This window comes from Perca flavescens, chromosome 8 (assembly GCF_004354835.1).
Source record: "Perca flavescens isolate YP-PL-M2 chromosome 8, PFLA_1.0, whole genome shotgun sequence".
Lineage (NCBI taxonomy): Eukaryota > Metazoa > Chordata > Actinopteri > Perciformes > Percidae > Perca > Perca flavescens.
In genome coordinates, this window is record NC_041338.1 from 7,617,361 (window position 1) to 7,639,557 (window position 22,197).

At 42.5% G+C, this 22,197-nt stretch overlaps 1 protein-coding gene across 1 annotated transcript; it reads right to left on the reverse strand.

Moving 5' to 3' along the window:
* Positions 1-772: 772 nt before the first annotated feature.
* slc38a8a (solute carrier family 38 member 8a) lies at positions 773-20,218 on the reverse strand. The gene is made up of 10 exons (XM_028586523.1): positions 19,873-20,218; positions 14,794-14,992; positions 11,571-11,727; positions 10,016-10,117; positions 8,035-8,092; positions 4,877-4,991; positions 3,478-3,625; positions 2,636-2,838; positions 2,506-2,557; positions 773-1,131 (listed from the first exon to the last, which is right to left on the reverse strand). Exons 1-10 carry the CDS (start codon positions 20,155-20,157, stop codon positions 1,029-1,031), a joined length of 1,422 nt encoding a protein of 473 aa, XP_028442324.1. The 5' UTR covers positions 20,158-20,218; the 3' UTR covers positions 773-1,028.
* Positions 20,219-22,197: the final 1,979 nt, after the last annotated feature.

Here is a 22,197-nt window from a genome sequence, read left to right on the forward strand (position 1 = left end):
AATTTAGTAAAAATCCAAATAACTTTACAGATCTTTATTGTAAAGGTTTCAAACTGTGAAAAACACAAAAAGAAAGGTGCCCAGGGTCCCTGTTAACCTGCATTAGTGTGTGTTAGGCATGCTGCAAGGAGGCATGGCCAGGGCAATTGCAATGTCCGTACTCTGAGACGCCTTAAGACAGCGCTACAGGGAGACAGGACAGACAGCTGATCGTCCTCGCAGTGGCAGATCATGTATAATAATAATAATGCATTTTATTAATGGGCGCCTTTCATGGCACCCAAGGACACCTTAGAGTTAAAAGAAGCAAACATAAAGTTAAAAAGGCAAATATAATTAAAACAAACTTAAAAATTGAGATAGAAAATGAAAAGAATGCAATATATCCGTGAATTCGATGGACAGTGGAGTTATGTGGGGTAGGCCTTTTGGAATAGGGGAGTTTTGAGGGAGTTTTTTTTAAAAGGTGGGGAGAGACACTCAATGGTACGGATGGAAAGAGGGAGGGAGTTCCAAAGGAGAGGGGCAGAATGGCTGAAGGCTCTGAAACCCAATGTGGACAGGCAGGCAGATGGAGTTGGAAAGAAGTGAGGAAGAAGAGGATCGGCGGGGTCGGGTTGGAATGTAAGGCTGATTGAGTTCAGAGAAGTATGGAGGAGCGAGATTATGGACCCCCCAAGTTGGGGGTGGGGGTGGTGTGCGATCACGGAAGGCTTGTATCATGTTGACGCACCGACAGTTTTGTTGTCATTACTTAGAATTCCTCATGGGGGCGACAGAAACTACACACTACAGCTTTAAGTTTGCTTAAAATATAAAAGCAGTTGAAAGTGAGAGGACGTTTCTTTTTTGCTGAGTTTAGTACTTTAGGCCTTCATCACATATTCATATCGATTATTCAGAGATTTTAAATTCCATGGTGGCCAGAATTCCCCATGGGCTTTGCAGGAAGAGACATGAAAAGGGATTAGGATCCAGTCAACCCTGTCTGCATGACAAGCCCCGGATCAGTGAGGGAGGAGGAACAGTCAGATCTTTCCAAGGACCTGCATGAAAGCGATGGTGGTGCTCTGGCCAAAGATGAAAGTCCCGCAGAGCAGGGTCACCACTCCCCACACTGTGAGGGGGACTCTGCAGAGGAGAGAGAAGGTACAAGAGGCAAAGACAAATATAACAACTGAAGCATATGTTGCAATCATCTCTCAGATCAGTCAGGAAAAAAACCAAAGCATCATCCCTTTAGTCCAGGGGTCTTCAACGTTTTATAAGCCAAGGAGCCCTTAAAGGAATACGCCACCATTTGTTGAAATAGGGTTATTCACCGTCTCCTCTATATTTATATAGGTGGGCAAACACATTTTTGTCTCAGTGCATGCATTGTCTTAGTCCGGCAGCACCAGTGCTAGCTTAGCTTAGCGTAGTCAATGGAATCCTTTGTTGCCGGTTAGCATGTCGTGACTAAAAGTGAGCCAACAACAACAAAAAACAGCCCATTTTATTCTTATGGCCTGCGTATTCACAACTAGTACAAATAGCAATGCAGATTAAGACAGGACGAAGGAGGACCAGGAAATGATTCGGGGGGAAATGCAACGCTACCGGGCGAGTGCCGTGCGTCGCTGCGACGTGTAGTTACCATACCTGCAACTCGGAAGGGCTGAAAAAGGTGACACTTAATATTGTCATAGTCATCATATCCGTATTAGCACCGGGTCTTGGACCCCACCCCCCAAAATAAAAACTACTCGGATCTACACGATTCACGTGGTGACATTTTCCCATTCAAAACATCGATTTTCGCCGAAAAGCGACAAGTTTGCAGGTATGAGTTAAATTTTTCGAGAGGTGCGCATCAGGCTATGGCGTAGGGTCCGGCGTAGACGCAGAGGGGTCTTTGGGGCTACGCCGTCGATTTTACGCACAACTATAAAATGCCCTTTAGGCTGGCCACGATAAATGCCACTCTAAAATTTGCAGTTTTACTGTATTGGGAGGGGTTGTCCGAAAACCAGTCCGTATCTGGTGTTAGGGTCTCTCTCTCTCTCTCTCTCTGTAGTTCGTCGTCGTAACCAACTTGAGTGGGCAAATGCTCACATTCGATGTTCTCTTCACGGATGAACCCTAACCCTTAATTAGCTTTGTAGCAACTCATTTGGCTCACAACAGCTTGAATGTACCGGACGTTCTTTAATATGAAAAAGTTACGCACTAAAGCTTTAAGTAGAGCGGCATAAAATCGAAGTTGAGAGCGGAGCAATATTGAGAAGGGGTAATGAACAGCTCAGTGAGCGAGGGGCGGAAATTCTCACCGCTCCGTTCACATGTTCTGTCCTCACACACATCAATACCAGCACAAAAACTATTTTACAATTGTACATCATCAAGGTTTCTCTAAGAATGATCAACACCCACTCACACAGCTGAGTCTATGGAGCATGTCTTTGGATTATCACCCAGACGTATATATTTACAATACATTAACATTTAAATGAAGTGTATTCTCACCTGGCCTTACAGGACACTGGCTCAGACTGCATGGCAAACATCAAACAGAGTCCTGTTCAAACACATGGCGGGGTTTAAAGGGTTGCAACACATTTGTGTATAGTATATGAATGTGTAAGCAGACTGTTACCTGGGAAGATGAAGATGAAAAAGGCGCTGATCCCTCCGATGACGCTGATCACCTTGCTGATGTCCGGCACGTACATGGCGATGAGCAGTGTCACCGTTATCCACAGGACTGTCAGCGTGTAGCGGCTGCGGCTTTCAAACGCCGCCGTGACCACGCCGTGGCGCCTCTGCCGCCAGCTCAGCAGGGGGTCCTGGATGACTGACCTGATGTGCAGGAACGGGTGTGGTTTTGATCAGTCAGTACGGCTAAAGAAAGTCTCTATGCAGCCAAAACACTTTCATCTGTAAACACTGCGGCCCAGGCAGAGAATGTGAGGAGATCCGAGGTTCTGTGTGCGTCTGTGTTTGCTGTAAATAAGACTATTTCAACTTCCTCTAAACATTTCTGATAACTTTGGATTAGGGCTGCACGATATGAGGAAAATATCAAATATCTTGCAGTATGATTCACGATATTGGAGGGAACGATCAGTTTTGTATCATTATTCTCATTTTTCATTGAAAAATATTAAATTGAAAATGATTATTGTGCGATATTTTGCAAAGGATCTGTACCAAACAAGGATTTTTTTCTTTAGTCTGTAGGATATGAGACTGGGACGTCTCTGCAGCACCACAATGCTTAATTCGAAATGGTTGACCCACATTCTGGCTTCAACAAATATTGCGCCCCCTCTGCGATATGAATGTTGCACTAGTCCATATTGCGATTTCGATAACATTGCAACTGATTGCGCTGCACTACTTTGGATGATTTCATTTGCGTGAAAAGGTGAGAAAGAGTGAGTCTTTCTATAAGAGTCGACTGAAGTGAGAGAAGTTCACTAAGGCCGTGTCCCTGACCTGCCCAGCAGCAGGATGATGGGATAGATGGTGATGATGGAGACTCCAAACAGCAGCCGGGCGATGAGCATCAGAATGTCATCGCCGGTGTACGACATCAAGATGTCGGCCTTCACGTCCTTTCCAAACGTCAGGTACCCATAAACCCCTGCAACAGAGAGATAAGGAAGCTAAAAAAGCAACATCCACATGCCAACCTTCTCACAATGACTACGCTAATATGCAAGTAAGTAGTATAAGTATATTGATTAACAGTTTTTTTCTAATTCGCTCTAAAGGCAAAGTACAGCTGAGGCTGATCGGAATGCCAATCATTTTACAGGTATTTGGTCTTAAACCAAAGTGAAATTTGGAGCTGATAATGGCACTTGAGGAAAAGTCAGAGGATCACCAAGGTTATTACAAGTCATCCTGAGGAGGACGTTACTGTGTGTAACAAGTGTCATGACAACCCATCCTATAGGTGTCGAGACATTTCACTCAAAACCACAAATGTCAACCTCTTAACGGCGTCAGGGTCAATTACAATCCATTGTCTGGAGGCGTCGAATATCTGTAGATTTAAATAAAATGTCGGTGGAACCCATCCAATCAATGTTGAGATGTTTCAGCTACGACCGAAGCAGTGGACTCACCCACACTGCCATTCATAGACTGGCTAAAAATCTTGTTCATGAAGACATAATTGCTTTAAATTCTCCTTTTAAAAAGGACTAGAAGCTGCACCATCCAAAGGATGCTCCTCACTTCACCTTGATGTGAGCCACATACATGTAGCTATAGATGAACACACACACACACACACACACACACACACACACACACACACACACACACACACACACACACACACACACACACACACACACACACACACACACACACACACACACACACACACACACCTTCCTGATGTTGCTTAGGATTGGGCATCGAGAACAGTTTCCAAGTTGGAATCGTTTTTTTATTGGAATTCTTTGGAGAATTTGGTTTTGAATAAGATCACCGTTACCAAATTTAACAGCAAGCAAGTTTGGGTTTAGGTAGCGGCGAACAGTACTTCCAGGCACTTATTGTGTTGCAGCCATTGATCACAGTAAGTGGCGCTCTTAAGTGTGGCTTTTTACGTTGAAAAAAAAAGCACGGTAAAACTGTTAATCACCGTTGAATCAAAATAAAATGTTCCTCTTATCTGTGAAATAAGCGTGTGACCAGTTTGAACGTCACCCCTCAAATAATCGCAACCGAGAATCGATAAGAACCGGAATGGAAAGGAAGAATCCGAGTTGTTAAAATCCAAACGATGCCCAACCTTACTGCTGATGTTGCACTGGAAATGCGGCGAGAGAAATCGGGTGCATTATAATCACGGAATAATGTAAGTGGGAGCTTGTCTGACCTATAAGGGAATAGATGATGAGACAGATGATCATGGAGACCACAGAGATGAAGACCCAATGAGAGAGCCGCTGGTTCTCCATGCTGCTGTAGATGGCGATGGACGCCTCGTGGCACTGGAACAAACACACAGATTAAGGGTGATATCAACTGTTACCATGTTTGGTTGGAATAAACTCCAGGGATGGTGGGGACTAGTTGTTGGTCAGACAGATTGGGGGGGGGGCCACCCTAGCAGCCAACCTTGGATTTTTTTTTTCCTCATCTGTTTGGAGCTCAGAGTGCAAGGGTGAGGATTCCAGCGGTTCTTATTGTCTCTGATCTCTCTCTGCCGGTGAGATGAACTGAGATGAGATAGGGAGTTAAATGAAGGATAGGGGCTCCGAGCGGCACAATGGGGTGAGTTAAACCATCACAGAGGTCGGGATACAGACTCTCGTCCCCACTTGATCCCAGCTGCCATCGCCCAGGTTTTTAAATCTCCCTTCCCATTTCCTGTCTTCCCCTCCTCCGCTCCTCTCAAGATCTCATCAGCTCTCTTTTCAACCCTTGCAGTGCAATCACTCACTCTGAGGGAGCGTGTCTGTGTGTGTGTGTGTGGGGGGGGTTTGCAAGAGGACAGTACTTTCCCCCTACTTTTATTAGATCCTGCCAGCATCCCTCAGGGGTTACCTTGGCAACTTGAGAAGTTAGACACACAGCCTGTCTTGCTTTAGATTGACAGAATGATCTTTTCCCCCCATACTCTACTCTGCTATTAAATATGAAAGGCTCACTGTGCAGCAGGGATCCCGCGGAGCACAGCGGCCCCAGGCTGCTGACCTTCACTACACTTTAACACACCCTCCTCAGGAAGTCCAGGTCCTAAAGATTGTTAAGAAAAAAAAAACACTCTGTATCACTTTGGTATCCCTTCAATATATGGCGTTGGAATATATGGATTTACAGTATTTGTCCAGGTTTTCTATGAAACGTTTGCCTCCGAGCCAAAGCAATGGAGGTGAATGGAATTTCTTTCAAAATAAAATGTGAGGACAGGGTTTCCTTAGTACAGTGCCCGTTCAAAACCTGGGCCTGGGTTTGGATCGGGCTAGTCTCACATTGCCGAGACCTTCCTCCACAGCGGTGAGGAGCAAGGCCTGGATAGTCGACACAACAATACGGGATAGGAGGAAAAACGTGCTGTTGGCTTATTGGCATTTCGTAAAACCAATCAGGATCGTCTTGGGCAGCGCTAAGCACCGGATGCAAATATGGTGCCTCTGCAAAATAGCCTCGGGAAGGAACTTGTTTTGGTGGAAAATGTGTACGTAGGGAGGCGAGCTCTGGAATATCTCTCTCTGGCTGCCAAGTGTGCGATGAGAATTTTACTCTAATTTTACTATATAAATATAGTTTGATTAATGGTTTTTCAAGTATCAAATCATAACAAGAGTTATCTCAAGACACAGATAGAGTAGGTCTAGACCACACTTAATAATTTACAAAGACCCAAAAATTCCAGTAATTATTAATCAAATAAATAAAGAAAGTGAAAGGTGAGGGACATCCAGCTGAAAATGAGGGACATCCGGAGGGCCATCAGGCGGAACCTCCGGCGGCACCTGAACAATCTAGGGCTGGGCGATATGGATGGAGAAAATCAGATATCATGATATTCTTGTATATATACAATACCTCGATATCAATATTGCGGCGATATTCTAGGGTTGACCATTGGGTGCTTTAACAAAATATCTTCACACTTAGAGTTTAGATAAATAATCATCAGTCATGTGGACATAATGTCTAAGTGAGGAAAAGGCAAATAATAACAGTCTGGTAAGTTCAGAAAAGTACATCACTTTACTGTAATGCAGCTTTTAAAACCAGGAAAAGACAACACTTATGTCAGTTGTACATTTTTACTCCCCAACTTGTACATTAACTTTATCTATATCTGTTGAATCAGTTGTACATTTTATTTCCAAATTGTATATATTTTAAATATTGCTTGTGTAGTATTCAATTATTATTTAATGTATATTGTTTCCTATTATTTAATGTATACTCTGTATGTGTGCTGTGTGTCTGATATTTTTGCTGCTGCAACACCATTATTTCCCATTTTTTTGGGATCAATAAAAGAAATCAATCAATCTATCTATCTATCTATCTATCTATCTATCTATCTATCTATCTATCTATCTCACGATATTACGATATCCAAACTCTAAGATGATATCTAGTCTCATATCACGATATCGATATAGTATCGATATATTGCCCAGCCCTAGAACAATCCCATAAATGAATCGTCGTCGATATATAGACTAGATCGGGCAGATTGCTTCGCCTGTGGCATTGCTGCTTGTAGCTTTCTCCAGAACCCCAAAATGACTTACAGAAGGCCCCCAGAGCACCTAATATGCAACCCCACTGTATACCACTGACTTACTGTGTACTTCAACTTCAGAGGACAAACATTGTACTGCTACATGTACCTGACAGAGAAATGTTACTGGTGACATTGCAGGTACAGATTTTACTCACGAAATATCACATTATTAAAATGTGTAGAAATCACAGACGTGCCTCGTGGATTGATGGCGGTGCACCATGCGCCACACATCCGGCGATGAGAGCAATCAGCAAATATCTGCGTTAATCAACCAGCAGAACCGGACCGAGTACAGAGACGGATTCACATCACACTCACAGAGACGGACTCCGTTCAATCGATTTTGGATTTAGAATCAAAATCGTGAAACCCCTAATTATTGCATTTTGTTTTCTCTATGACAGCAGAGTTTGCACTCCAAGTTTTGCCGTTAGGGACAGCTATTAACACTTTGTCAGCGACAGACATGGACAAATATTGTAAAACCCAAAAGAAATATCTCAATACTGTAATTTCTGTAATTTGGGTGAACCATCCCTTTAGGGTCAAATGGTTATGGAGATTTCACACTTTATAGCTTGCTGGGTAATCACTTCATAATGTAGTCACATCCATGTATTTGCTGTTTGGACACCATAGCCGAAGCATGCATACATAAACCTTCTCACACAGCTGCACGCTCAGTAGCCTGCAGCCTTACCACAGCATGATGTTCCAAACACATGTTAACCCAGTCTCAAAGGCTCGTACATGAATACATTTAAGATTGTTGCACTTACTTGGAAACCGAAGCAGATGGTCGGGATGACGCTGAACATGGAGGCCCAGGAGCTGATCCTGTAAAGAGACAGGAGACACCAGTCATTTTTCTGGACTTTACAAATACCACGACAATGAGAAGAAGATATAAGCTATTATTAGGGCATCAATCATAATGCCGTGGCATTTAGAGACACATAACCACAGAGTTCATCCGTCAATCACAGGCGCACGGCTGACAAGAGCAGCCCAGGTAAGTCAGTGAGCCAGACAGAGCGCCGTTAACAGTGACACGGGGCTTCTAAACCTCGTGTTGACTTTGGGTCACATTGACCCGTTTTCAATTTTTGTTTTATATCAGAAAATATGGGACGTAGAAATAAGTGCTGAAAATGTGTAGAAGAAAAATGTAACAATTTAATACGTTGGAAAAAGCAAAGACAAACTGTGGAAAAAAGGCGTCGAAAAAAAGGTTGACGGGAAAACAACACAAGGGTTAAGGAGAGGAGCGAGCAGAACGCTTTCCATCTACTTTTCTGTCCTTGTGGCCTGGATTCAAGCTGATTAATGGATGAGACGCATGACAGTTATATTACCTGGAAGCAACCTCACTATATGAACTAGCTGTGGGCATTAAGTGTATTTATGGCATAGACAAGACAACCTCAAATACAAAACTTTACTTTTTAAAAAGACATCAAAACATGTTCTCGTTTTCTTTTCTTCATTTCCACCCAAAACTACTGAGGTTTGAAGGCAGATCATACACCTTGCTTTAGTCATGCAGAAACAGTAAATACAGGCTGCTGAGCCTACATTCACCGACAAGAATTTAGTAATAGACTTTTGATAGGTACAGAGTATGTTGTTCGTTAGCGTAGATGCTGCAACAGCATCAGTTCTATCAGAACTGGAGAGTATTTTTTAACTGAAAGAAGCGAAAGACCGACACCAAAGGCTTTTCTCGATGGAAAAGATGTTTTCACTCTTCTTTACCCGATTCCTGGCTCATGCCGCTCTCTGTGTTGGCATTATCAAAATTCCTTCTCTTCGGTGAAAAAAAAGAAAGAAAAGAAAATACCTTTCCAGCTAAGCTACATGCGGAAAATGGCTAGTTTAGAAAAAATGTGATCGTGCCTGCTTCTTTTGGGGAAGATTTACAAAAGAAAATGTTTACAGCATTTACTCTCTAAGGACGACGAAGTACACACAGCCATACACTGGTAAGAGCAAATTACATGTAACCATACATCCAGCTAATTTAAAAAGCTCACGTTACTGTATTGTGTGAACAGTTAACTTCAATTCATATTGTATGTGGAGTTTTATTTGCGAGGTCCCTGCGTCCGGAGTTCAGCGGCGCCCCAGATGATTGTGATTGGTTTAAAGAAATGCACTTTTAGAATGTATGTGTGGTGCAGCCAGACCTTACTCCACAGCGCTGTGGGGGTCTAGCAATGCGAGACTAGCCCGTGATAGACAGATGGTTCATCCAATCACCTGCCACGTATTTTGTGGAGGTGTCTGCCCTTTTCCAACTTTTCAGATCGTTTTGTGTTAAACATCTGACGCAAAATCCACTTACCAGCTCTAATTAACACGTAAAATCTCAAGTCGTTTAATCCATACATAAAAAACAACAAGTTGTAGTTTAGTTGGCCATTTCCCCCTGCTACCAGTCTGTATGCTAACCATCTCCTGGCTGTAGCTTTACATTTAAAAACGAAAAAAAAAAAAAAAAAGAGCAATAGGCATTTTTATTTAACTCTATTTAACTCAGTTCTTAAAAAAACAAACATAGCTGTGCAAGACTGAAAACGAGTTTGCTACAGCATTGAATGTGTCTGCAGCTAGACACATTTTATATAGACTAATTTTGACATGTGACAGGTGGAGCAAATAAGATTATTTGGAGCCCTGGACCCCATCATTTCTTGTTCCCCGCCCACACACACACACACACACACACACACACACACACACACACACACACACACCTACCCACTAGTGAGAGGGGTGATGTGAACCAGAACAGAAGGCGTGGTGTGGTATTTGATGATGATGGCAATGGTCAGGTAGGCTGCAGCCAGAGTGCCTAGAACACTGTGAGAGGACAGAGACAAGGCACCTGGTTCAGAGAGAACTCAGACAAACACCGAGACATTTAGGCAAAGTGCAATGGATGGCTGGATTACTGAAAACTGAACACTAGGGATAAGTATCATTCAAAAACGTTCAATACCGGTACGGATGAAGAATAATAATAGTACTGGCAAAAACAATAGGGTCGCTGCTTGGCCCCTAATAACAAAGTTTCTGCAGGTTTCACCAATTCAAATTTAAAAAGGTCCCATGGCATGAAAATTTCACTTTATGAGGTTTTTTTAACATTAATATGCGTTCCCCCAGCCTGCCTATGGTCCCCCAGTGGCTAGAAATGGCGATAGGTGTAAACCGAGCCCTGGGTATCCTGCTCTGCCTTTGAGAAAATGAAAGCTCAGATGGGCCGATCTGGAATCATAATGACCTCATAAGGAGCAAGGTTACCTCCCCTTTCTCTGCTTTGCCCGCCCAGAGAATTTAGCCTACCCATGAGAGAGAGACATCATGGCTTTCAAACGAGCAAAGTGGCAGTTGGTCAAGGCCACAACCCCACCCTCCACCTTGCCCCCCCTCTCTCCTCCTCAATAGCTACAGACACAGAAATGGCACATCCTAAGGAAAGCTCATTGTGGGACTGGCTCTAGTGGCTATTATTCTGCACCAAGGATGAATTTTGGGAAAGAGACTTCAGATACAGTATTAGGGGACCACTAAGGTCTATATAAAAGCATCCAAAGAGCACCATGTCATGGGACCTTTAAGACTTTTAATGGCCTTCTTAAGACCATAATGAATGAAATTTTAGACCTTTATCACCTTTTTCAAGACAAGTATTGCTAAATTTGCACTTTCCCATAGCTGAAGAATAAAATCTGTTTCATGTCTGTGGTACAATCCAAAAGAGACTAGCACCAATAACACGAAAACTGATTGGCTGCAATATGAGTTGCATGTGGGTCTTGTTTTTAGCCGTAATACAGCGTAATTATATTTGGACTAGAGACAGAAAGAACTACAACACCACGGAATTAAAAAACAGAGCATTATAGATAGCGTAGCCGGTTTGAAATTATTTAAGACCTAGAACACAATACTTCAGCAAATGTCAGACTTTGGCCTAAAGTTTTGAAATATTTTAAGACTTCTTTAGACCATGCAGAAACCCTGAATAAAATCTAAATAAAAAATAGCAGCTTTTTTTTTTAAACCCACACTAAAACTACAATTAAATTTGACTAAAACTCAGAAAAAGCTGCTCCCCCCGCGACCCGACACCGGATAAGCGGACGAAGATGGATAAAACTCAGAAAAATGATATAATAACTTAAAATCCCAAATGATAAAAACGGACAATAATCCTTTTCTGTGTCTTATTTCTAAATCATATGCATGTGGACAAACAATTGGAAGTGACACACGCCTGCACTCCCACATGTGCCACGGGACAGCTGACCTGGTGTATTTCTGAAAGCTGATCTCTCTGGAGATGGACAGCGGCAGGATGAGGAAGATGCAGAGCAGCACCAGGCCGAAGCGCTGGTCTGTGTAGACGTGGTACGGCATCTCTGACTCCGGCAAACCAGTTATCAGCTCGTACAGGGAGCCGCACACTAACGGGGAAACAAGAACACACAGACAGGACATGCAAGCGCAGAAGTCAACATCTAGGAAGGAAAGACCATGCTAAATCTGTCCCAAAGATATAAGGAACATGAGAAGTCAACTGTTCTGATGATCTGGGCAGGAAGGAGACACCTGGTTCAGACCAAATATCGGTGGCTATTTCAACACAATCTGAACAACAACAATAAAAATGACAAAAAAAATCGTATGTATCGGGATTATTTTTTGTAATGATTTTTAAAATCTATTATTTTCCCCAGAATATTTTTTTTTTTAACCCATGATTGACCAAAATATTTCCCGTTTTACGGTACCGCTGCCGACTACATCATATCCGTTTCCAGCTAAACAGAGCGACAGCAGAAAATGCAGTAAATCCATGTTATGTACTTCTTTACAAACAACATAAATGTCAAACTGACTGACTTGTGATGTGCATTCTTCTTTAGAAAACTATTCGTTTTTTAGAAATGTCTCATGATAGACTGTCTCTAGAAGTGTATTATTCAACTTTTGTTGAAGATTAGTGAATTTGAATAATATATGTATTATTGTTGAATAATACACAGAAGGAAAAGAAAATATCAATACTATCGAATCGCAATACTTCTAGAATCGCAATGAATGAAAATGGCAATACAAATCGAATCAGCACCCATGTACGGTGAAAGAATCGGGACAAAAGCGTATCGTCCCAGCCCTACTGTACAATCAGGTTACGCTCAACGAAGCAAGAAACATAAATCTCACTATTTCCCCTATAATTGCACAGGCCTGGCCTAGCCATGTTGCACTTAAGCTACACAATACAGCACAGCTGGCCCGGTGTGATGCGTGCGAGTGGAGGAGACGCTGCGCATGATTATGGCATAGCTTTCTCCCCACCTAATTAGGCTAATAAAGTAATGATTAAAAAAAACACAAATGCTTGATCCAGGGCTCCGATCAAGCATTTGGATTGTGGCGGGAAATATCGTCCAGTTCAGGCTGGAGAATCTAAACTCTAGCTCATGTACACACATTCATTCTCCCTTGTTGGGGGGAGGGGCTTAGGAGACCGTTTTGGGCTTTAGCAGAAAGGGGGGAGGGACTGAGAAGTTGTTGATGGTAATTCTTTTGGCTAAGTCCTGGATCTTCGCAATCCTACCTACAGCACCTTTAACATAAAAAAAAAAAACTGCTGAGGCAATGTCATTTCGTTCACACACGTTCGGCACAGATAAGCTTGCGCTTACAGGTACTGAAATTTGGCTCAATTTGATTTAACGTGAATCGGTCCTCGGTAGTACCGATGTAATTTGGTCAGTACCCAAAATAGTACAAAGCTCGGTACCCAACCCTAATAATAGATGTATAAAGTACAACAAAAAAAGACTCACTACAAATGGAGCATTCTCTACCACCGACAGCACTTTTTCTCAACTGCTTGAAAACGCCTCGCCCGTATTCCTGTTTGAAATTCGTCAATAAGTGATGTTACTGATTGAGAAAGTCAGCGCAGTTTCTCAAATGGGCTACCCATAGGCGCTGCCTGAGCAAGCACAGCCCACCAAGTGGCTGGTTTGAATTTGGTTGACCAATCACAACAGAGTGGGCCAGCTGACCAATCAGAGCGGACTGGGCTTTTCAGGACGGCGGGCCAAGAGCTCTGACAGAGCGTTTCAGGCAGAGGAGCTGCAGCAATGGGCAGTATGAGAAACATAATGTGTTTTTTGAACATCAAAGCATGTACAACCAATTCTACTAGACCACAAAAGTACAAATACAATGCTGAAAAGGAATATAATAGGGGCTATTTAAAGTGTTTAATTGAGAACGGACCCATCCGCCAGGCTAAAGCAGTCAACCAAGGGGAAACACTGAATCTGACCTTTAACTGGGAGGAGACAACAGCCAAGCGAGAACACATAACATTCATCCTCTCTGATATAACAAGAGGGAAGAGATTTTATCAACTTTAACTACTATTAATTCAGAGAGAAATAGTCGAGCTGGTCCACTATAAAAAAAAACATCAAGCGTTTTAAAGTCAAGTTCAAAAAGGCAACAGACTCAAATTAAAGAATTGGTCAAAACCACATTAGGTTTCCTTTTCCCAATGGCCTCGGCTTGATTTTGGGCGACATATCTGGCACTCGGAAACCACAGAAGGTAATTTTAGGAAAGAGGTCTGTTCAAACGCAAATGGGTTATTTACAAAAATTAATAGTAATGATGGAGCCAAAAAAGTACAAATCAACGCTTAGTGTTGAAGTGCTCATATTATGTTTTTGGCTATTACCCTTTATTGTGTAATATAGCTTTTTTGTGTGCATGTGATAGGTTTACAAAGTGAAAAAGCCCAAAGTCCACCCCAAAGGGAGTTACCATCTCCAACAGAAAACACTGTTCACTAACTGCTCCAAACAGCTCTATTGTAGTACACAAAAGCGCATCCTTTTGTGTCACTTTGTAACACGTTATGCTCGCTTATAGATGCTAGTGTGGCACGCCCTCAAACCAAACTAGTTAGAGCGGAGGCCCGAAGAGTTCAGATAGCTTTATCCCCATGTCTACCAGACATGTTGAAAGACTAATTTGTTAACATTTATATAACTTACCACTCTGAAACGTCTCCAGTCTACGTTGCGAAGCTGGTTGGGGTTGTTCTGCCTGTGTTTTGGGATCAGACTCGGGTTCGAACATGTACGGCTGAGCCAAAGTGGTTACCGGCTGAAGCGGGTTTGTTTTGGATCACACTAGCATGCTCGTCAAGGCCCGCCCTACTCTGCTTCTGACTGGGTATTAGTCCCTACCTAGGTACTGCGCATGTGTGACTCCCAACAAAGATGGAATAGAAGGGTGATGCCTCACTCTGTAGCTAAAACAGGGCGCTCAACACACAGGGTGAAAAGAGGAGTTGCAGCAATGTGCAGTACAACAAAAATATGGTGTTCTTTGAAATTTAAACCATGGAAACCTATTCTGGTCGACCTATAAATACAATTATAAACCTGAAAATTAGCATAATATGAGGCATTTAAGGCCTGCACACTACAGACTCTCCAACTCACACTTCTCCAGCTGGTCATCGACTATAACCAGAAAGGCCACAGAGATTATGAAGATGTTGAAGACGAAGCAGATCTCACAGAGCTGGCCAATGGCTGGCCCACACAACTCCTTCACCACCGCCTGGTACGTGCACTGGCCGCTGATGGACGAGGCGTAGCCCAGGATGATCAGACCACTGATCAGGAACACGAGGGAGACCTGAGAGGAAGAAGGAAGGCAGAATGATGGAGCCAAGAGATACAGATGACACAATTTAAGGCAGGATATCATTCGCCACAGTCAAAATGAAACACTGGTATGCCCAAAATGGGCATTTATCCACACCAAATGACCAAATATCTTAAGTTTAACTTATGCGATTGTAGCATCTTACAAATTACTCTGATGGCTAAGGTTTTAGTTTGTAGAAAAATGGGACAACCACGCTACATTGGTGCAGTATATGTGTTGCAGCACATTTGTCTCAGTTAAATAATAACATCAGATAGGGCATGGTAATAGAACCTTTTTTACATAGACACATGAACGATAAAATATATATATATTTTTTTTTTTTGTTATTGTGACCAAGATACATAAGGAGTTGGACATTTTGCAGTTAGAAATCAACTTGTCAGTGCTCTCTGGTGGACACAATTTCCTTATTACCTCAAATCTAGTTTGACATTTTTGAACTGACATACAGATTTACAAGTCTAGCTCTAACATTCAACATTTGATAATTGTGTCTTTTGTCAAAGAAAACCTAGAATTACTTCCTTGCAGTTGTATGCCTCCACCAACCAGTCAAGTCACAGTTTACATCCATGTCTGTCCAGACTTATACGTAGTGAAGAAGGGATTGAATTTTCTTGCCGAAATGTGAATGCTTCACACATCTTCAAACCAGCTGCACAGAAGATTGATACAATCACCACCATTTCAAGGTGGGGACCAATTCACTGTGTCTGACCAAATGTTTCCCCTTCTGTTCCAGATTTATGGCTTTTTAAATAATAATGGCTAGAGTATCTGCAGAACATTATGATGTCACAGTAAAGTTGACCTTTGGGGTAAAAAAAATGTCACCACTTCATCATTTTATCCTATTATATATTGCATAGAAATTCTTAAGTTATGACCAAATAAGTGGTCATAGTGAACTAATTAACCTACTTTGGATGTATCGTGAGCTAAACCAGGTATCACTGTCACTGTGTCACGAGCCAAAGCATTAACGTTAAGAGGTTTTTGTAGCAACCAACGTAATAATAACTTTGATTTATATATCATATTTCATGAAACCCAATGACGCATTACACAGGTACAGGGGGACAAGGGAGAAGAAAATAGTAGGCCAACACAAAGACGGACTAAAAGGAATAAAACATCCGCGCTAAATGTAAGGGGGACATAATTTAATGTTGGCTACTATATACAACCAAATCGTGCAATCTAAAGTTATTTTATGAATGACCCGAGGGCCAATTTGGGGACATTTTTGTAATCTTTTACAATCCCCGTAATTGTCTCCATCTGTTGATTTCGCCCGTTGTCTTTCACTTTCCCTTTTAGCTTTTAATTGTTCTTTGTTTAATTTCCTTCTTTTCTGTGATATCTGTGAAAAGGTATCGAGAATCGTGGAATTTCACCGGTATTGGTATCGGATATGAAATTTCTGTTATTGTGACATCCCTAGTCAAGTGTCCAGTTAGAGCCATTGCAAAGTAATGGGGAGACCTGGCCTGATTGTGAAGTAAGGAGAAAAAAAAAACATCCGATTTAGGTATTTCACCTCATTTAGCACCAATTACACGGTCTAGGAATTTATTATGGAGAATATACGTCAGAGCTCTTTAACAGTGCATAATGAGCTAAACATATTTTACAATCTTATGAAATAACTAATACAAAAAGCTTAACCCTCTATTAATGTGGGATAACGCTGAGCTAAAAGACTGTAGTGTGAAAGAGGTTTCTCATAACAACACTGTTAGCCTATATAAAACCAAGCATAAAGCTTTTTAGCCTATTTGCAATAGCCTTACGGTTTGTTTTACAGCACATTTATTGTATTGTTTAGTTTCACAGTGTCTGGGAAAAAACAAGGCTCGGACCCAAAACTGTAGAGAAGAGGACTTATTTAACAAAAGACTTACACATGACCACTAGAAAACCAGAAGACATGAAAAGGCAAAAACAACCAGGAAAAAGCGACACAGGGAATGACAGGGAGGGAAGACAATGTACCGACAAGAGACAAAGACAGCAGAGAGACTAAATGCACAAGGTAACGAGGGTAAAACAAGGGACAGGTGACATGAGGGCTGAAGAACAGGTGGAACACATCAGGGCGGGGCAGACAATCACAAAGGCGGGAAAACACGAGGCAGGAAGTAAAACAAGACACAGGAGAAACAGAGAGACAACAAAATAAAACAGTAAACTAAGCATGAAACATACATGGCAAAACACAGATACCACAACACATGAGACAGTAAAGAGGGAAACAGAACAGAAGAGAACACGACGGGTGCCGGGAATAGGCAAAGTCTCTGGGTCGCCAAACACCGGCAAAGTCTCTCGAATGCTGGAAAGCAACGAAAGCTATGGCTCGCTGGACAGCCCGGGCTCTGGGCCACTGCACAGCGAGGACTCTGGAAGGCCGGTCAGCAGGGGGCTCTGAGGCACTGGATGGCAAAGAGGGCTTTGAGGACAGACTGTAGGTCGGCGGCGGCGACTCTGGAGCGCCAGCCAGCGAAGAGATTGAAACGCTGAACCGGCCTCGGCAGCGTGGTAACTGACTGACTGCTGGGGTCTAACAGGCTTGGAGACAGGATGGCAAAACTAGTAGTAGCCTCCCAGCGAACCTCCATGTGGTGTTTGGCCAAGGCAAGGTCCTCTTCACGCAAAGATCGGAAAAAAGTTCATGAGACTCTCACCGTCTGAATCCAATAGGTAAAAATGCGGCTTAAAATCGGGGAGCTGGGGCTGCGGCTTGGGAAACAGCATACTCATGGCAAGCAGGCTGTAGCGGAGACTGACTGCTGTTTTTAACAGATGGAGCCAATTACGGGATTATAAAAGGATTCAAAACCAACCCTGAATTGGCCCTCTTCATCCTAGACCAATATGCAATAGGTCTATTTCATTCATAAAATAACTGCGAGACGTGGTTGTCAGTCAGAAGCCTACAAGAAAATACGTCTCCCTTCCATTTAGCGCCCAGTTTTATTTATTTAACTTCAGTCCGTGTTGGCCTACCGTTTTATTTTGGTCCCGCTGTACTTGTGTAAAGCTTACTTCGGTTTTATGAAAGGCTCTATTTAAATCTAACTTAGTATTATTATAACTTTGGTTTCTACAACAAATATTATACAAATATATGTATGTATAATGCTTTGGCTCGTGACACAGTGACGGTGATACCCGGTTTAGCTCACGATACATCCAAAGTAGGCCAAGTTACCGTACGCAACACTTGAATGACAGGCTGCTTTCAGTAGTTGTAAACATTTCCATGCGTCCAGTAATGTCACTGCAGCAAATATCGTTGGACATTTAAGCATCAAAACTAAAAACTGTAGTTAGAAACTTGACAGAGGGAACAGAATTAAAACTTTATAATTTGAAATAGTAAAGTTATGCTGCTCTTCCTGCGCACAGCATCTCTCTTAAGGGAATGCACTTGTCTGACAACAAATGAAGCTGTGGGCAGCAGCTCTGCTCTCTGCTATGCCAGGAGTCATTTTCATGACCTGAACAGCCTGATCCATGGATTAACCACGGGGCCGCGAACATAACTGCAATCCGGGCACCCCTACTCTAATACTACTACTACTACTACATCTAACAATTATTTTAATTAAAGATTAAGCCGTTGATTATTTTCTCGATTAATTGATTAGTTGTTTGGTTTATGAAATGTCAAATGGTGAAAAAATGTCAATCAGTGTTTCCCAAAGCCCAAGATGACATCCTCAAGTGTCTTGTTTTGGCCACAAGTTGAAGATGTTCAGTTTACTGTAACAAAGGACTAAATAAACTCGAAAATATTCCATTTTAAGATACTGGAATCAGAGAATAGTTGATGGTTCATTTAATAGTTGACAACTTTATTGATAAGCCTGATCTTTGCAGCTCTCTTTGCAGCTCCCTGATCTTTGCAGCTCTCTTACCCTCTCCCTCTTTCTGTGTGACACACCTCTTTTATTTACATGCCACCGGTGTATCCTCCATTATAGCTCCTCCGGCGAGGATCGAGGAGCTACAAAATTGGGAATTGGGATAGGCCTATGAACTAATATATAAAACTATAAACTAAAAATATTATATGAATGATTGATATGTTTCTATTGAACGCTTGGACTATGGTTTAATCTGTAGAGTTAGGCCTATACAAAAACTGGTAACAGAGGAAGGCTTGGTTTGCTTCTCAGAATGAGTTTCTGCATTCCCCTCAGGACAATCTCCAAAACTAGAGTGCACAGGTTCCCGAGCAGAATTTCACACATCCACATTAATAACCCTGTATGCTGGGATTTGTGGAGAGTCTGGTAATGTTTTACACAGAACTAGAATCAAGTCAATTTTCAGGATAAAAGTGATGACCTAATGGGGTGAAAAAAAAAGTTATGCACGATGAATTCTTGTTTTGGCAAGAAGGGGAAAAGACATTGTAAAATAAAACTCCCCAAATCGATTTATATCGCAGTGGTGCGAGAGACAGGCTGGAGAAAAGAATTGAGCAACAGAAGAAAAGATCGACGTTTGAAGATAATGTGGATCTAAAAAAAGGTGCTGCTGAGGCCAAGTCAAGTCTCTGCTGTCAGCTGCAACAGATCCCAATCTGCTTAACTGATCTCAGTGGACCTCAGCACTCAGTGCATCTCCCCATACAACAAACTTCCAATATAGATAAATATAAAAAGTCACCTATATTGTTTTCTTTTAATAAATAGCCATAGCAGTTTTGCAGCATCAATTTTTGAGATTATTGCGAGACCCGAAAAATGCAGAGACCTCATATTCTAAAAGTAGAAATATAATCTTTTACGGTAATCTTTTTTTTTTTTATATATTTAAAAAAAAATGCCCACCAGCTCGACGGTGACTGCGCTGCGGACGCCCCCGGCTCTCCCGAACGCCCAGGGAAAGTTGAGGAGCCCGGCGCCCAGGGCGGATTTCAGCATGATGAAGATGGCCCCCATGGAGCCGAGACGAGGCCCTGCGGCCGCGGCGTCCAGCGGCAGCTTGACGGAAGCTGAAGTCAGCAGGCTGATGCTCTCTCTGGCTAACTCCTCCATGCTTAAACCGGCGGAGAATTCACGGCAGGACCGGGCAGGACACACTGACGCACGCGCGCGCTCACAAGCTGCATACATACACACCCACACGAGCTCCCCGGCAGCTGAACCACCACCCGCCCCCGGTTGGTTAGGGTTAGGCATTTCACCAGTTTCAGGGTTAGAGGATTGGTCAGGGGATAGGACCTGTACATGTAAGCATGGACGCCTGGCCAATAGTAGTGTGTGAACGCTATTGAAGGGCGGGTCTTGGCGTGGTCATAGTGGGATTCGTAATATCGCCCCCCGGGCTCGGTGCTGTGCTCTGTGGGCCGGACTGCTCCGCTTCACCGGGCAAGGTGAGCCGGATGGAGGGAGGGAGGGCTTGCTGCTGCCTTTAGGTGCTACTCGGAAACTGTACCGAAACGTTCAAAGAGAACTAGAGGCGACTTTCTATGCAACGTTTTTATTTACATTTGACTACACAAATGTGAATAACAATATAGGCCTACATGTCACAGTAAGATGCAGTAAAGTAGAGTACCGTAACGCAGGCACGGCGCCAGGATTCCAGTTTTGGATGGGCCAGACCAATTGTGGGTGGGCCTTAAATTAAAAACGTGATCAAATCCCTGTTTAACCTAATACAAATGACTGGCTAATATACTGTTATATTATATGTGCTTACATAATAAAGATTGTAATAGCTTGATGCTCTTTAAATATGTTGTTGCATTGTAAAAAGTTTCGGTGCAAAGGACGGACCTATCCGCGATCGCTCTCTTTGGTTCTGCCCAAAAGAAGAGCGCTTTGGACTCTCCATTACGCACCATACCTGGCTGTGCTATAGCGCATCTCTCCTAACCTAAGGCCTATAGACTGTAAAAGTGGTCAGGAATCTAATATTTCCCCCAAAACATAGTTTAGTTCTGCTTGTATAACATGAGGCCGAATATTTCACAATTCTTTTCAACTGTTTTAAGTTTTCAACAATATACAGATCAACAACACTGCCCGACAGTTTCAATCAATACTCGACCACTTTACCGTGTTCATTGACAAATTCATCTGTCATGTAAAACAAGACTCAAGTTATTTCCTTACTTAAGTGTGATGATTCATGTTATAAACATGTTTAACAAAAATAAATAAATCGCATTAACATTATTGGCCATAACAAGAGAAAACCATGAGGGAACAACAACTTGACAACCGTAACAACCGTAGCGGGTTATGAATTGAATATTTTAATCCATATATCTCATATAACGACATAATACAATACAGGCAGAGTAGCCTTCACATACCTTACTGTTATCCTCTGGCGGTCCTACACAATTAAACTCAGCAGAAGAAGTGACCGGATACTTTAGCACTGGTTGAGTTGCGGGCTCATCCACGGAAGACCGATCCACAGGGCTATATTCATAGGGGCTATATCATCCACTCGCGAGGCAGAGGCAAAGGCTAGCACCGGCGCTGGTCGCGCCGGCCGCGCTAGCCCTAACCGCGCTAGCATCGCTAGCATCCTGCGGTGTCCGAGACAAAGATGTGCTCGGCGTTGTGGATCACAGCTCTCCTTCATCTCCTGGTTGCAGCTTGACTCTGAGAACGTTCGTGCACGTTTAAGGCACCTAAACAACACCGTTTTCAATCTTGTCCTTTACTGGAAATGATTTTCACACTCTCAAATCACTGGGAGCTAACCTAGCATACCTACAAGCTACATCCGATCCGAACCTCACTGTCTGCTGAACTTGCGCAGAAACATAAAAATAGACATGACCAGTTTTTTTAAATTGTTTTTGAAAACTAAACATTTAGACAATTTTAGCACAAATTATGAGATTATTTGCCGATTTTTAATAATTCTTCACCAAATTATAATATATTAATTCATTAATGTTTTTTGAGGAAATGTTTTGGGTGGGCCTGTTGAAAAGTGGGTGGGCCTAGGCCCGTAAAGCCCACCCATAACGCCGTGCCTGCCGCAACGGCATCCTCTTTGAATTTTCTACGAATGAAAGACTTCAACTTTACCATAACTTAAAAAGCAACTCTGCGTGTAACTAGGGGACTCCCTGGTTCGCAAACTAGTCATGATCAAATCATGATGAAAAAAAAATAAATAGTTTGGCA

Excerpts from the sequence above, each read along its gene's own strand:
- slc38a8a (XM_028586523.1), bottom strand. The coding sequence starts at position 20,157 with ATGTATGCAGCTTGTGAGCGCGCGCGTGCGTCAGTGTGTCCTGCCCGG. Across the intron at positions 14,993-19,872 it reads GCGCAGTCACCGTCGAGCTG|GTCTCCCTCGTGTTCCTGAT; the intron begins GTGGGCATTTTT and ends TCTTCCTCTCAG. Across the intron at positions 3,626-4,876 it reads CATCATCTATTCCCTTATAG|GGGTTTATGGGTACCTGACG; the intron begins GTCAGACAAGCT and ends TCTCTGTTGCAG.